Source organism: Camelus dromedarius, chromosome 20 (genome assembly GCF_036321535.1).
Source record: "Camelus dromedarius isolate mCamDro1 chromosome 20, mCamDro1.pat, whole genome shotgun sequence".
In the NCBI taxonomy this organism is placed as follows: domain Eukaryota; kingdom Metazoa; phylum Chordata; class Mammalia; order Artiodactyla; family Camelidae; genus Camelus; species Camelus dromedarius.
Window position 1 is genome coordinate 33,345,982 of NC_087455.1, and position 13,457 is coordinate 33,359,438.

A 13,457-nucleotide genomic window follows, 5' to 3' on the forward strand; every position below is an offset into this window, starting at 1 on the left:
GGGGGCTGATGGCTGGTGGAGCCAGCAGCGAGATTAGAGGGGTTGGAACCCTCAGCCCCACCCCCCTGACCTCTGGGAATCAGGTTGAATCAACTGCCAATGGCCAAAGATTTAATCAGTCATACCTAGGTAATGAAGCCTCCACAGAAGCCTACAAGGATGAGGTTTAGGAAGCTTCTGGGTTGGTGACCAGTAGAGATCCCGGGAGACGGCACAGCTGGAGAGGCAGGGAAGCTCCCGGCCCCTCCCCACATACTTCACCCTACACACCTCTTCACCGGGCTGTTGAGTCATAGTCCCTGTAATGAACCAGTATGGTAATCTAGTGAGCAAACTGGTTTTCTGAGTCTTGTGAGCTGCTCTAGCAAACCCAAGGAAGAGGTCATGGGAACCTCTGATTTTACAGCCATTCGGTCAGAAGCACAGGTGACACCCTGGACTTGTGACTGGCGTTTGCAGTGGGGACAGGAGCAGTCCTGTGAGACTTAACCTGTGGAAGTGGATGCTCCCTCCAGGTAGACAGTGCCAGGACTGAGTAGAATTGTAGGACATCCAGCTGATGCTCAACAATTGCTAGTTGGTGTAGGGACCCCCCTGCCTCCCCGGCCACCCACCCACCCACCCACACATGTGCTCACCCAAATTAGAATTGGTATTAGAATCCTATCACCACGGTACAGCTCCAGGTAGCAATCAGTAACATTCATTAGGAGCTCCTTATAAGGCACATTATATTCAACTGAAAGATGGGAGGACAGAGAAGCAGCACAACTTAAAGCATCATATTTAAAACCTGAGTCAGGCCCTTGGAGCATAACTCACACAAAAGACTGAAACGGTTACAAAATATCCTAAGCACAAAAGAATCAGAATATAAAAAGTGAACATCCAGAAATCACTTGCAGAGAGTAAGCAGAGAATATTCCAGGGAGAAAGTACTGAAGGGGAATAAGAAAAAATACAGCAACTTGTAAGGGGCAATTCAGAGGAAAGGAATGAATCCCAAGTGTGGCAGAACACCAAGTCAGCTTTTGCCTCAGTCTATAAACATGACAGGGGGAAATTTCACAGTAATAATTGTTTTTCTTTTCAACCTGATAATGAAAATTCATATCCCAGCAAAGTTCACCGCGATAAAAGATCACTTAAGACAACAAATTATTTAAGTAATACTCATTAGAGCACTGACCCTGTCCTTAGTAAAAAGGAGTAACTGAGCAGTCGCTGGGTATTTTATGACCCAGCTGATGATAACAAAAACAGCAACAAGAGTAACAGTTGACATTCACTGAGAGCTTACAGTCCGTCGGCCCCTGTTCAGAGCATTTTACATGTATTGATTCAGCTAACCCTTACAAGAGTACTTCCCTCCATTTCACAGAGAGAAAACGAAGGACTATTAAAAAGAGAGACAGAGCTGGGAAGCGAGCAGTCAGCCTCCGAAGCCTGTGCCCATCACCACCCTGTGACACTCAGCGTGTTTATTTCACCCTCTAGTTTCATCTCCCAGGTGACATGCATCTCAAAAATACCCAAAAGGGCACAATGAACAAGAGAAACGTGAGAAAGGATAACATCACTTACCATTGGGGAAAGCTAACACACTGATGATAAGAAAGAAGAAAATTACAGAGAGGATACCCCTCCAGATGTTGTCTTCTGGGACAGAGTCATCCCTGGAAACAGAAAAGAAACATTGAGTATTCATCCTCAGATCTGAACAGTCAGCCTAGGAGGGGTAAGAGTTCCCGTGTTTTAAAAACTGGGGGAGGGCTAACTTTATTTTGCTGAGCTAAGTCACTACACACATTACTTACTGTTCACTGTCCATTCCTAAAAATAGTACAATCTCATTAATAAAGTACAGTTCTTACATGAAAAGCAATCGGCAACTTTACACACCAACACACATTCTACTCAGACAAGCATTTGAGAATCACTGTTCTTTAAAAAATACCCAGTATGTCAAAAGGTAAGGTTTATTTTGGGGAAATGCCTTTTGGTGTTAAGGATAACTAAAGATGACTTCACTATATGGACTGTGGCAAAGAAACTGTTCGGGAATCAGAAAGGAAGCATAAGATTATAAGGAAAGGGCATAACGCCATGAGGTTATATAGTCAATTGTTAAATTGGGGCAGTTGGCTATTTAAGGGATGAATGAAAACGGCGCAGTGTAGCGTAAGTAATCAGAAAGCACTGGTAAAAAATGCTAAAAGAAAAATTAAGAGAAAAAAAATACAAGATTTAAACACAGAACAGAAGCAACATAATCGTAAAGTAAGGAGATAAGCTTCCTCCCTCCCGTGCCGGGTCACTTCTAACGTCCTACTGTATTTAACTCCTGCATAACCCCATCAGCCGCTGCTGCCACCCCCCGCCCCCGACAGTGAGGGGAGGGGATGCAGGATGAGGACAAGCAGGCAGCCAGGCCTCTGCAGCCCCCCCAGCCGTGCCCCCCTGAGGGGACTCAGGATGTGGAAGAACAGGGCACTGACCCTAAATAGCCAAGTGCATATCCAAGGAATGATTTCACTGAGCCCAGACCTTTGCACCTTCCCAGACAAAGAAAAGCACCAAATTCTTTAACTTGAGATAACCAGTTTTCTTTAATTAACAGTAAACTTTTGATGTTCTGACTACCTGGTCTTTGTCGCAAAATCTCTTATCTCCTGGCTTCTACCTTGCCCCTTTGGAACAGCCTCTTAGAGTGACCTGAGATGCCGTGTCCCGAGCTTGAGTCCACAGGAAATCTGCCGAATAAAACATAACTCTCAACTTTTAGGTTGTGCATTTTATTTCAGTCGACAAGAAGGACTGTAGTAAAAGACTTTTCAGAAGACAAATATTAAATTAAAATTAAACATTACAAATCAAAAAAATCTTAGAAGAAAACCAAGTTTGCATAGGAAAAAAAAACAAAACCCAGAGCACCAGAATATATATATGAAGCGGTGTGGAATGAAACAATAATGAATCACCTAGTTAAGGACTGTCAACTTCTGTTTAGGCTGCTAAGTTTCTGCACCCAATGAAATAATTTCCAGACTAAAGACAGGATTGAACCCAAGGTTCTAAAATAAGAGAGCATACAGATCTTAAATGTCTCCTAGATCATATGGCCAAACAGTCCTAAACTAATGCTGGACAAATAATACTTGACTATTAACATCACAGATCTGATTACAAAACCAAACTACAGAATCAGACAGACGTCCTCTTGCAGTAAAGTACAATCTCATTTTAATGGACATCCTAACAATGAAACATCTGCCCAGAGGTTATAAACACAACCTAAAAATGCCAGCCCAGCCACTACTGGGGTACTTGTGATGCCCTCTGGCTTATGCAGGGAAGCCCCATATCCGGTTTCCAGGAACACTGGCTTTTACTGAAGAAGAGCTCCCCACAGTGGGGGCGGGGACACAACGTCCCCATTCAGACCAACATCACACGACCGAAACTGGTACTGATGACAGCAATGATACTAGCTCCTGCTTCTCAAGCATCTACTGTGTGCCAGGCCCTGAACAGGCAGTTTATAGACATCACCTCTAATTGTCACAACCCATTTGCAAAATGAGGTGTTATCAACCACATCTTACAAATGAGGTAACAAAAGCTCAGAGAGGTTTGGTGACTCGCCCAAGAAGTAAGAAACTGCAGAGCCAGCATTCAAGACCAGGCCTGCTAGACTCCACAGATGGTGATCTTTCCCCTATGCCAAACTGCCTCAGGGAAACTTAGCTGTCATCCTACATCAATCTGATTCATAGTAAGTGCACGGGGGTGGCATAAGAGAGTTTGACAGGCCATGCAACTTGTAAGTTACAAAATAAAAGCAAGGCTAAAATGAGTAACTGTTGCCTAAAAAAATAAGATGAAGTTCCATAAGTCATACTTCCTACCAAAATATATTCTGGATGATTCAAAGAATTAAGTAAAAACAAGACAGAACAAAATTCTAGAAGAAATGAGAGAATTAAAAAAGCCAAAAACCAAAAAACCCAAAACGAAACACAATAGCCTCAGAGTAGGGAAGACCTTTCTAAAGGATGACACAAAACCCAGAAATCATAAAGGAAAAAGCTAATAAATTTGCATGGCAAAGAAATCAGTAACAAAAGCAAAGGAAAAGCGATAAACCTGGGAAAAATATCTGCAACTCACATGAAGGCAAAGGGTTGATCCCCCTAATTACAAAGCACTCGCCCCAGCATCAGTTAACAGAAAGAAAAGCAAATGGACAAAGAGAAACAAACAGAAAAATGGACAAAGGATTTGAAGAGACAGTTCACAGAGCAAAAAATCTAATGGCTCTCAGGTGGAGTGAAGAGATACCCAACCTTGTTCGTGGTAAGAGATGGACAAATTAAAACACAGAGAGACCATTTGTATCTACCTTATGGACAAAGGTAAAGTTTGATGACTGAGCTGATGAGGATATGCAGAAACAGATAAACAGGCACTCTCACACATTGCTAGTGTGTAGTATAAATTTACACTGCTTTAATGGAGGGCAATCTGGCAACATGTTAACTTATAAATGTATATACCATGAGACCCAGCAAATCCATGTATGGGAATTTATCCCACAAATCTATCCTCATTTATGCAAAAATACAAGGTGGTTCACTGTGGTATTATATGTGTTAGCAAAAATTGGAAACAACTGAATGTCCACCAAAAAGAGACTGATTAAGTAAATTATGGCCCCGTCTCATAATGGAGTACTAGGCAGCTGTAAAAAGAATGAAGAGGCTTTTTATTAATTAACTGATACAGAATAACTTCAGAGATCAAGTTGTAGAGCTGTGGGTATAGTAAGCAACTTTTTCCACAAAAAAAGCGAGCATGTGTATGTATGTGTAACTTGTAACCTGTGCTCACAGCTGCACAGCATGTCTCTGGAAATCCACCCAAATGGCGACACTGGTTTTCTCCAAAGAGGATAAAAGAGGAGGGGGTGGAGATTGGACTTTTCACCATATACCCTTTGGGAGAGCTTGGATTTCAAGCAACGTGGATATGCCACTTTTCAAAAAATTTAATTATATATCAACATTAAATTCATAAGAACAGTGATAAACAGTGAAACTGCACTTTTGTAAATTTTGAGTAATTTTATTAGAAAGACAGGATCAAAAGAAGAGCCTAGTTTCTGGAGCCAAAAAAAAAAAAAAGCCCATTAAATCTGAATAAAATAGCAGTGGGTCTGAAAAGCTGGCTGTTTCCTATTTGCCTAATTAGAAATAAAAATGTATCAAAGATGGACAGTGAGGTCTTCGGCAAAACTGAAAACGTACAGTACAGGAGGATCAAGTTCCTGTGATCAAAGATTTAGGGCACAGGGGAGGGCAGGTGGTGAAGAGGAAACCTCAGTCCCATCAGACTGGCAGCCCCAGCTTGACCCTCTGGGTTTCCTGGGAGCGGAGGCTGTTCCCAGGGCCCCCGGAACAGTCCCTGCAAGTGGTGGGCGCCAAGACTGGAATGCATGACTGAGAAGGCCGCCCACCCACGCCGGCCTCCTGACAAGCTGACCACACAGGGCCATTCACCAAGGTCTGGTGCAGACTGTCCTCTGTCAGCTCCCAGTAATCCAGGGACTTCACCATTTCCCAGTTCATCACGAAAAGCAATGTGGCTGCAAAGGCCACAAAGACCACACTAGGGACTCCAGAGACACTCAGAGGACAAGAAAGGGTGGCCTCTGGACACCCACTATGCCTGTGCCTCGGAAGGCTAGCTGCTCTGTGTGTTAGTTCTCTTGAAGGGGGTAAACGATCATATTCTGCATTTTACTGACTCCAAAGTCTAGGCTTTTTCCCCTTTAGGAGGCTGCTGGGTGCAGTGACAGGGAGGACAGGCTTGTGGCCAGAATTCTGACTTTACACTCTTCGGCCTGCGTGACCTTGGGCAGAGCACTTAACCTCTCTGTGCCTTGGTTTCCTCATCAGTACATCAAGGATAATAAATTGCACCTCACAGGGTTGTTGTGAGAATAAAATAACTTAGCATATGTAAAGACTGAGAACAGCACCTGGCACAGAGGAATTGTTACTTATTAGCTCCCGATTTCTGTCCACTCATTCCCTCAGTTAGCTGACACCTATCACTGGGGACAGAGGTGAACAGACATGGTCTTGAGTCTTCAGAGAACTATGCACCACGACATATACAATTAAAGTATTATCTTAGCAAACCCTTGGCCAGAGAGAAAAGTTTTTTATTTGCTGGAACTGTCTCTGATTAACCTGACAAACCAAAAAAATCAACCAAAAAAACCATTTTCAATTGCTCACACAAGACCCCATTACCATCTCCTCAGGCTTTGCCGGGGGCGCAGTACAGTTCCCACTTCCCAGGGAAGATGATAACTTGTGGTCAGGGCTGCTAGGTCCCCATCCTGACTCTTCCTGGCCTTAGGATCCTTGCTCAACCAAGACATTTTGCTTTACAGCAACAAAGAAAAAACAACTTCAAGCTTTCATCTGCGATGCTGTCAGGCACCCTGACCTCTTTCCCAGCTCTACTGAGGCTCCTAACACCAAGCACCTGAGCCTCCGGCGCTCTGAACTTTCTAAAGAACTTTCCCAGCTGGCATTTTGTTTAACTGCTCCACGGTTCTGTCGGGGAGCATTTTATCTTTACTTGGAGGGTGAGGAAAATAGAGCTCTTGCTTTATCTTGCCCACACTGACAAATAGAAGCCAAGAGGAAGTAGGTGCCAGGGCTTCTGGAATGCTGGCTCTGGGTCAAGACCGCTACACTCACCAGTGTGATACAGGCAGACAAGCTTAGGGAGGCAAAGTCCTTTTCCCGCTCTGCTAAATTTAGGTGTTCCAGGAGCCCGCTGGGGTAGCCCTGACCATTCGCAGTGAAAATACCCAGTGGACAGAGGACAGGAAAACTGTGATTTAAGGTCCCACCTCATTAACCCGCAGCAGCTCCGGGGCTCAGCACAACACCTGGCACAGAGCAGGCCTTCACAATATGGGGGGTTCCAGAATGACTGAGGGGCTAAGGCTGAGGCGGTCTGCGACCCAGGTAATGCGAGGGAGAGTCCCAGCACCAGAGCCTACAGGGCCCACTGATGACGACTCTCCTGTCCAGGCGCTGAGGGACCAGTCAAGTACTCAGACAGCTCAAGTCCTCAGCCATCCCCGTTTCAACCAGGATATAGGTTAACTGCCAGAGAGGAGAGCATCCTAAAAGCAGGGCAGGTATAAGGAAAGCCCTGAGTTTTGGTTTTTTTTTTTTAAACAAGTTTGCACTCAGAAAAAGTTTTGGACTCAGATTCTTAAACTTGAAAAATGGACTACAAGCAGCGGCCAAGGAGACTTGGGAAAGCGAAGCCGACTCCATTCACTAGCACAGAATCTTTAGACAAGGCTGTCTCCCTGGGGCCAGGAAGGTACGGACACTTTATCCTGACTCCTAAGGCTGCTAAGTTGATTGTCTCCCCCCACATCTTTTCCTTTCCATCCCTTTAATATGAACCCTTGTAACTGAGACACCCAGGTAGGGTCATGTTAATGGGGCCAGTCACTGCTAAGGGTCCTCCCTCCCAATGGAAACCTTAGTCCCAGGTTACAAGGTGGACCGATGTTAACTGGCTTTGGTATTATCTTCGAAGATTACATGCACTTCATTTCATAGAACGTTATGATCCTTGTCAAGAATTATGGCTGAGATATCAACTAAAGGAGAAGAGTGATATCTCTTAAAAGTTCTTACCACATAAATGATTTTTTATATTTGATTCATTGAACATTTCCTGGGTATGTATTCTGTGATGATGAAGGTATCTGGCCTCAAGAAATTGATATAGAAACAAATAGAAGAGATACAATAATAAACAATGTTTGGAAGGATATAAACATTTCTTCCTCTGTGCTTTCTGGAACAACCAAGAAAGGTGTGTGGGAGGCGGACCAACCAGGTGGCTTGTGAGGGATGCCACGGGCTCCTTACGTGGGAGGTACCAGAAGGTGCTCTCCAGTCGGAGGCAGGTGCCTGCCTGGCACTAAGGGTGGAACCGGGGAGATGTCTGGGCCTGCCGTGTGTACTGTGCACTGTAGGGGCAGGCGTAAGGCTGGAGAAGCAGACCTACTCGACACTAACGGAAGACCTTAGGGTCCAGCGAGCACTTCCTACAGGCGATGGGGATCCACTGAAAGTCTGTGAGCAGGGAACAGGGGCAGATGAGCTCATGATCTTGTCTTTAAAAGGTCAGGAGGAAAGCAGTGTGGAGGATGGACGGGAGGGAAATGGAGTCAAGGCCTGGGAGTGTCTTATTCCAAAAAGCTGGGCATTTGCTGAGCTAAAACCAGGGCACAGGAAAAAGTAGACAGCTGTGAAGGCTATTAAGGCCCAGTTAGATGCTGTGAAGACGATCTAGATGAACTCCACGAGAGCAGAGCAGAGGACCGGTGGGTGGAATGCAGACTGTTAAACCAAATTAAACGTGATGCCAGGGCCTAGGGCTCAGGAAGCCATCCTAGCTGCCTGGACGAGTCCTGGCTTCCAGCGTCAACCAGACTGAAAACCTGCTAACTTCTCTATGGAAATCTGGGGCTAGGGGATTATGTCACAAGAAAAACTGTATTACACTTGGTAACAGAATTATATCTAAAATGCTAAAATGCAGGCAGCAGTTCCCAGGCGTGTAATCTCTCTGAGGTAAGCAACCTCTAAATCAAGTAAATACTTGGGGCATCTAGGCATTTATTCATTATTTATTGCAGAAGAGCCCCAAGAAATCTATGACTCATTTTCCCCTTCAATAAACTTATAATCTTATTAGGGACATAAAACACCAGAATTAAGAATATGAAAGGATGTAAAAAGATGCTTATTTAAATCCAATAACAAATGATTCAAATAGGAAGTGAGGGAGAGAATGTTAACATGGCTGTTAAGTGGGCCTCTCTAGAGGGCAACACCCAACAGTGCGCTGCGGTCACCTCCAGGGCTGGTGCAACCCCAGGACACAGCCACTCAGGACGACCACTTAACCCTGCTGGCGCCGGGGAGCAAGGACTTCCAGTCCAGGCCTTCTGTTGTTGGGAGAAAGAACACGACGTACATAAAGGAAACAGGAAGGAGACAACTGAATCAGCAGGATCAGATGTTTTCTAATGGGAATTGATATGGTCTGAAGAGAAAGAACAGGGGAGGCTGGCAGGTGTCCCTGAGGGCGGTGACACAGAGGGCGGAACCGCGGCTCCGTGATAGGATGTGCTGGAGCTCCAAAGCTGCTAAAGGAAATGAAGTAGACGCCCCTATCACAAATAAATAAAAATAAATAAATCAAGTCTGTCCATGTCCCTGCTCGCCTCTGTCTCCTCAGTCCCACACCAAGGAGAAACCCAGCACAGACAAGTGGGTGACCCCTTGGGGACAGCACCCTGCAGGCAGACAAGCTCTCCCCGGTCACGGATGATTTCCGCTGAACAAGTGTCACTGGAGAGACTGATTCCATGGCTCTACGGCCAGGTGCCTCTTCAGGAGGGAGGAGGCCACTACGTTTGTGATTTAGTACATTTTGGTGTTTTCAAATCTTAAGCCTGAGTTTTTGACACCGAGGTCATTCAACATTTCCAAGTTTACCAACCTACGAAAGCAGAGTAAAACGAGGTACTAGGAGCTTGAGACAAAGGTTCTCCTTGCCCCACTTCGGCTGAACGAACTTATAAGACATGTGCCAAAGTATTTAATTTCTAAAAATACTTACCCTACAAGGTGGCAAAATGAGCTTTTTCAAATCTTAGGGAGAATGACTCAGTAGCACCTAGTTTTACTGTTAGTGACAGTGCTAGAGACTGGAGACTGAAAACACTATGGTTTCACAGTGCGTTGGCCTAATTGCTGTTGAATAAAAGAACTACTTGATAAATCCAAATTTGTCTCAGGCTTCTGTGTGAGGTATCTAATCCTTCGCAATCCTAAATGCTCGCTGTCTTTGCGGCATGTGACATGACCCGGGTACTGTTTCCAACATACAGGTAACATGACACCCCAAAAGCTTCTATCGCCTATCCTCTTCAACTACTAGTCTTTGAAAAACAAATATTAAGACATATCCTTAAAGTTTTATTGAAATAATTGCACTGAACAGTCATCCAACTAAAATCTTCTTACAAAATAAGGATAAGGTACTAGAAATAATCACTGTAAGGAAGCACAGAATGAGTAATTTTCATTTAAGAAGTCATTACTTTCAAACTTTATGGAAAAAGACACAGCTATTACTAACGTCTCAGTTTAAAGGGTCAGAAATCATTGCGAAAAATGAGTTAAGACATAGTAAGTACTACTTTTATTCATGGTGCCTATGATTTTATATAAGATGAAATTTGTTATTAAGTAGTTCCTTCATACATGATTCCTTCTCTACGAAATGAGTGAAAAATAAAATTATGATCATTTTTGAACCTCAGATTTTGGAAAAGGCCATAATCTGAACCTCAGTATACTTCAGACAAGCTGTTAAAATTCATATTCATTTCTTATACTTTCACTGCTGGAATTTATTGACTGCTTCAGCAGAACATGCCGTAAAGGGGAAATTCCAGAAGAATGTGGCTTTCTATGTTAGAAAAGAGGAAGAGAAATCTATTCTGAAAGGGCCTAGAATAATATTAAAGATAAAAGGTTGAAACAAACTGCTCATTCTTCTTTCTCATTATTTAAAATAAAGTACCATAATTACTTTGCTAGTTTCAAAGAAACACCCTCAAGAATTCCATCCTTGCCAACCCACATGAGACAAAGTGAAACTGAAGTTAACATGACACAGGCATGTACATTATCCAAGCAAAGCAATGTCCTTTCTTCCAATGTCTTTATCCTTTGTCTCAGTTATACAGCATACCACACCCTCATTCAATGACAAATACAATTTAGAAGGCATTAGTGTACAACAAAATGATGTAATAATAGAAATAGCTAATGTTTACTGAGTACTTACTATCTGTCATTCACTGAGCTGAACACAAATTATTTTTTAAAAACTGGACTGAGCCCTTACAGCACACAATCCTATGAGGTATTACAAGATATTTTAATTTTACGTACAGATGAGGAAACCCAGGCTTAGCAAATCAAGTGGCCACACAGCTATTAGGTGGTAAAATCAGACAAATGATGAAGTATTTGAGGGTAACCATAATTAGGGACAAGACTGATTCGTCTCCAAAACTGGGAATATGTTCTGGGTTGGACACTGTGGAAAAGCCTGATCTTATCCCACTGCAGAGCATCTGCAAAAGATTTTACAATAATAGTAACTGTATCCCTCAATCATTGAGAGTAATTGTTACATATGGTTTATGGCTTTGAGTAGATTCGTGCCAATAAATGAACACTTACAAAATAAGAACCAAGAGTCAAATGGATGATAAAGGTAAGGAACAAGTGTCATGTGGGAGAACATTATTAGTTTTTATGAAAATCTGAAAAAGTGCAGTGATTCTCAAAGGAGACACTACTGGCATGTGTGTGTATACAAGGGTGTATGTGCACATGGGTGCCTGTGTACAGGCGACAATTCTTTGTTGAATAAAGCCATCCCTTGTGTTGTAAACATTTAGCATCCTTAACCCCCAACCACTGAATACCAGAGGGTCCCCCAATGCTCATGGCCACTGAATATACCCCTGCACATTTTCTGCTGATATGGATTGAGAACCATTGGCTGTTGGATAAATACACTGGAAGAGAAGTAACTGACACCAACTGTGCATCATGCACCTGCTAAGGGCATTCACGCATATTCACTTTATTCTCATAACTCCATATGAAGTAAGTACATATTCAACCCCCATTTCACACATGTGGATCCTGAGGCTCAGAGAAAGCTTAAATAACTTAACCAAGGTCATACAAATAGTTTTGAGACCAACAGTCTGGCTCCAAAACTACACATCCCTGGGTTGGACTTTTAAACCATTAGTGTGGTAGGCATGACTTTCCTTTCTTTAAAGAGGTTCACTCAGAAGATATAAATCCATTTAAGTAGGGCCCATGGTGTGCCTGTCATTTGGGCATGAATCAGTTCCCTGGGTTAGGGGTTCCACATGTCAGTGAGGTGGGTTATAAGATGCAGGCACCAAGAGTTGGGCCAGGTAGCTCCTATGCACAGGTATATATTAGAAGTGCTTCCAGGGTGTGTGTGGTGTGTGTGTGTGTGTATGCGTGTGAAAGTTTTCAGAGGAATAAGACAGTTGTGCTACAGCATGTGAGATTTACGTGTTTTATTTAACACTTTCCATAGCATAGGAATGCATAGGATGCACCGGGCACTGCTACAATTGCCTGACAATGTCTCATTTCCGGTTGCATGTTAGGTGATGAAGAGAATCCAGCGTGCACTGTCTGATGGGTTGGTGTCTGTATGGCGGTGCTGGGATGTCCGCTGTGATGTGTGTATCCAAGGCGATAGTTTGTGTTGTGGTACAGACGGCGGTGTCTGAGGTTGTGGGAAGGGTCGGCTAGATGATGTGTGTGCAGTGCATACTGGAGGTGCTGCATGGGAGAGACTATAATAATAGTGTGCACCTCACATGTGCATGTTGTGCATGGCGGGTAGTGTGAATGCTGGAGGAGTTCAGCGGAAAGGGGTCTGCACCTGGGCCTGTGCGTGGTGCGTGGAAGACGCTGTGGACTGGGGTGTGTTCAGTGTAGTGGTATGTGCCAAAAGTGGTGCATACCAGATGATTCATGCGGAGTGCTAGCGAGGGATGGGGGCTGGAGAGGAGGGGGCCGACATCGTGACGTGTGTGGGGAGGGATGCTAAGAGCAGTAGGAGATGTGAGGCGGGGCGGCGGGAGGGGTCGTGCTAGGTGACCCAAGAGTGTTCCTGATGTGGCCCGAGGCGGTGTATCGGGAATGGTGGTACAGAGAGTGGTGGGGGTGGGGTGGGATTGGAGGGTAGGGACGAATGTCGGTCCAGAGGAGCTGGAGGGGAGGAAGCCGGGTGTGCTAGGTGAGACACCGGCGGGTGGAAGAGCTGCGTGGGCGGCGGGTCTGCGAGCGGGTGCGAGGAGCAGCCAGCTCGCTTCCTCTCCCGGCCACGCTCCCCGCCAGCGCCCCCACCCGCCCCTTCCCTTCGCCCAAGGGCGCGCCCCCAGCGCGGCCCGGCCCGCCTCACCTGGTGAAGGCAAAGTACATGAGGCTGACGATGGTGAAGCTGAGCAGCGTGATGGTGTGCGGCCGGTAGAAGAAGTCGATGGTGATGTCCTCCACTTGCTGCTCGTTAATCATCCGGAAATGCATCTTGTAGTTCACATCATCTTTACTCAGCGTCCTGCTCCCCACGCAGGACGCCATGGCCCGCCTCCCCGTCCTGCGGCGGCGGCGGCGGCCCCGGCCCGTGGAGGCTGGGACCCCGGAGGTGACGAGCCGCAGCGGGCGGGCGGGCGGCCGGGTCTGGCGCCGAGCACGGGCTGGGAGCCG

The 13,457-nt window shown here is 45.1% G+C and overlaps 1 protein-coding gene across 3 annotated transcripts in view; it reads right to left on the reverse strand.

Moving 5' to 3' along the window:
• The window catches only part of PTDSS1 (phosphatidylserine synthase 1), a 59,886-nt gene extending 46,448 nt beyond the window's left edge, over window positions 1–13,438 (reverse strand). The window contains exons 1-3 of one of the 3 annotated variants that reach the window (XM_031439359.2): window positions 13,153–13,290; window positions 2,644–2,753; window positions 1,585–1,676 (exon numbers count right to left, since the gene is read on the reverse strand). Coding sequence is in view for 1 of the 3 variants with exons in the window: in XM_010981916.3 (XP_010980218.2) it covers window positions 1,585–1,676; window positions 13,153–13,331 (271 nt within the window). In the remaining 2 variants the exon portion in view is untranslated. Of the gene's footprint in view, window positions 1–1,584; window positions 1,677–2,643; window positions 2,754–13,152 lie in introns of all 3 variants that reach the window. The other 2 variants (XM_010981916.3, XM_031439360.2) reach the window with 2 other exon arrangements.
• Between the last annotated feature and the right edge of the window lie 19 nt (window positions 13,439–13,457).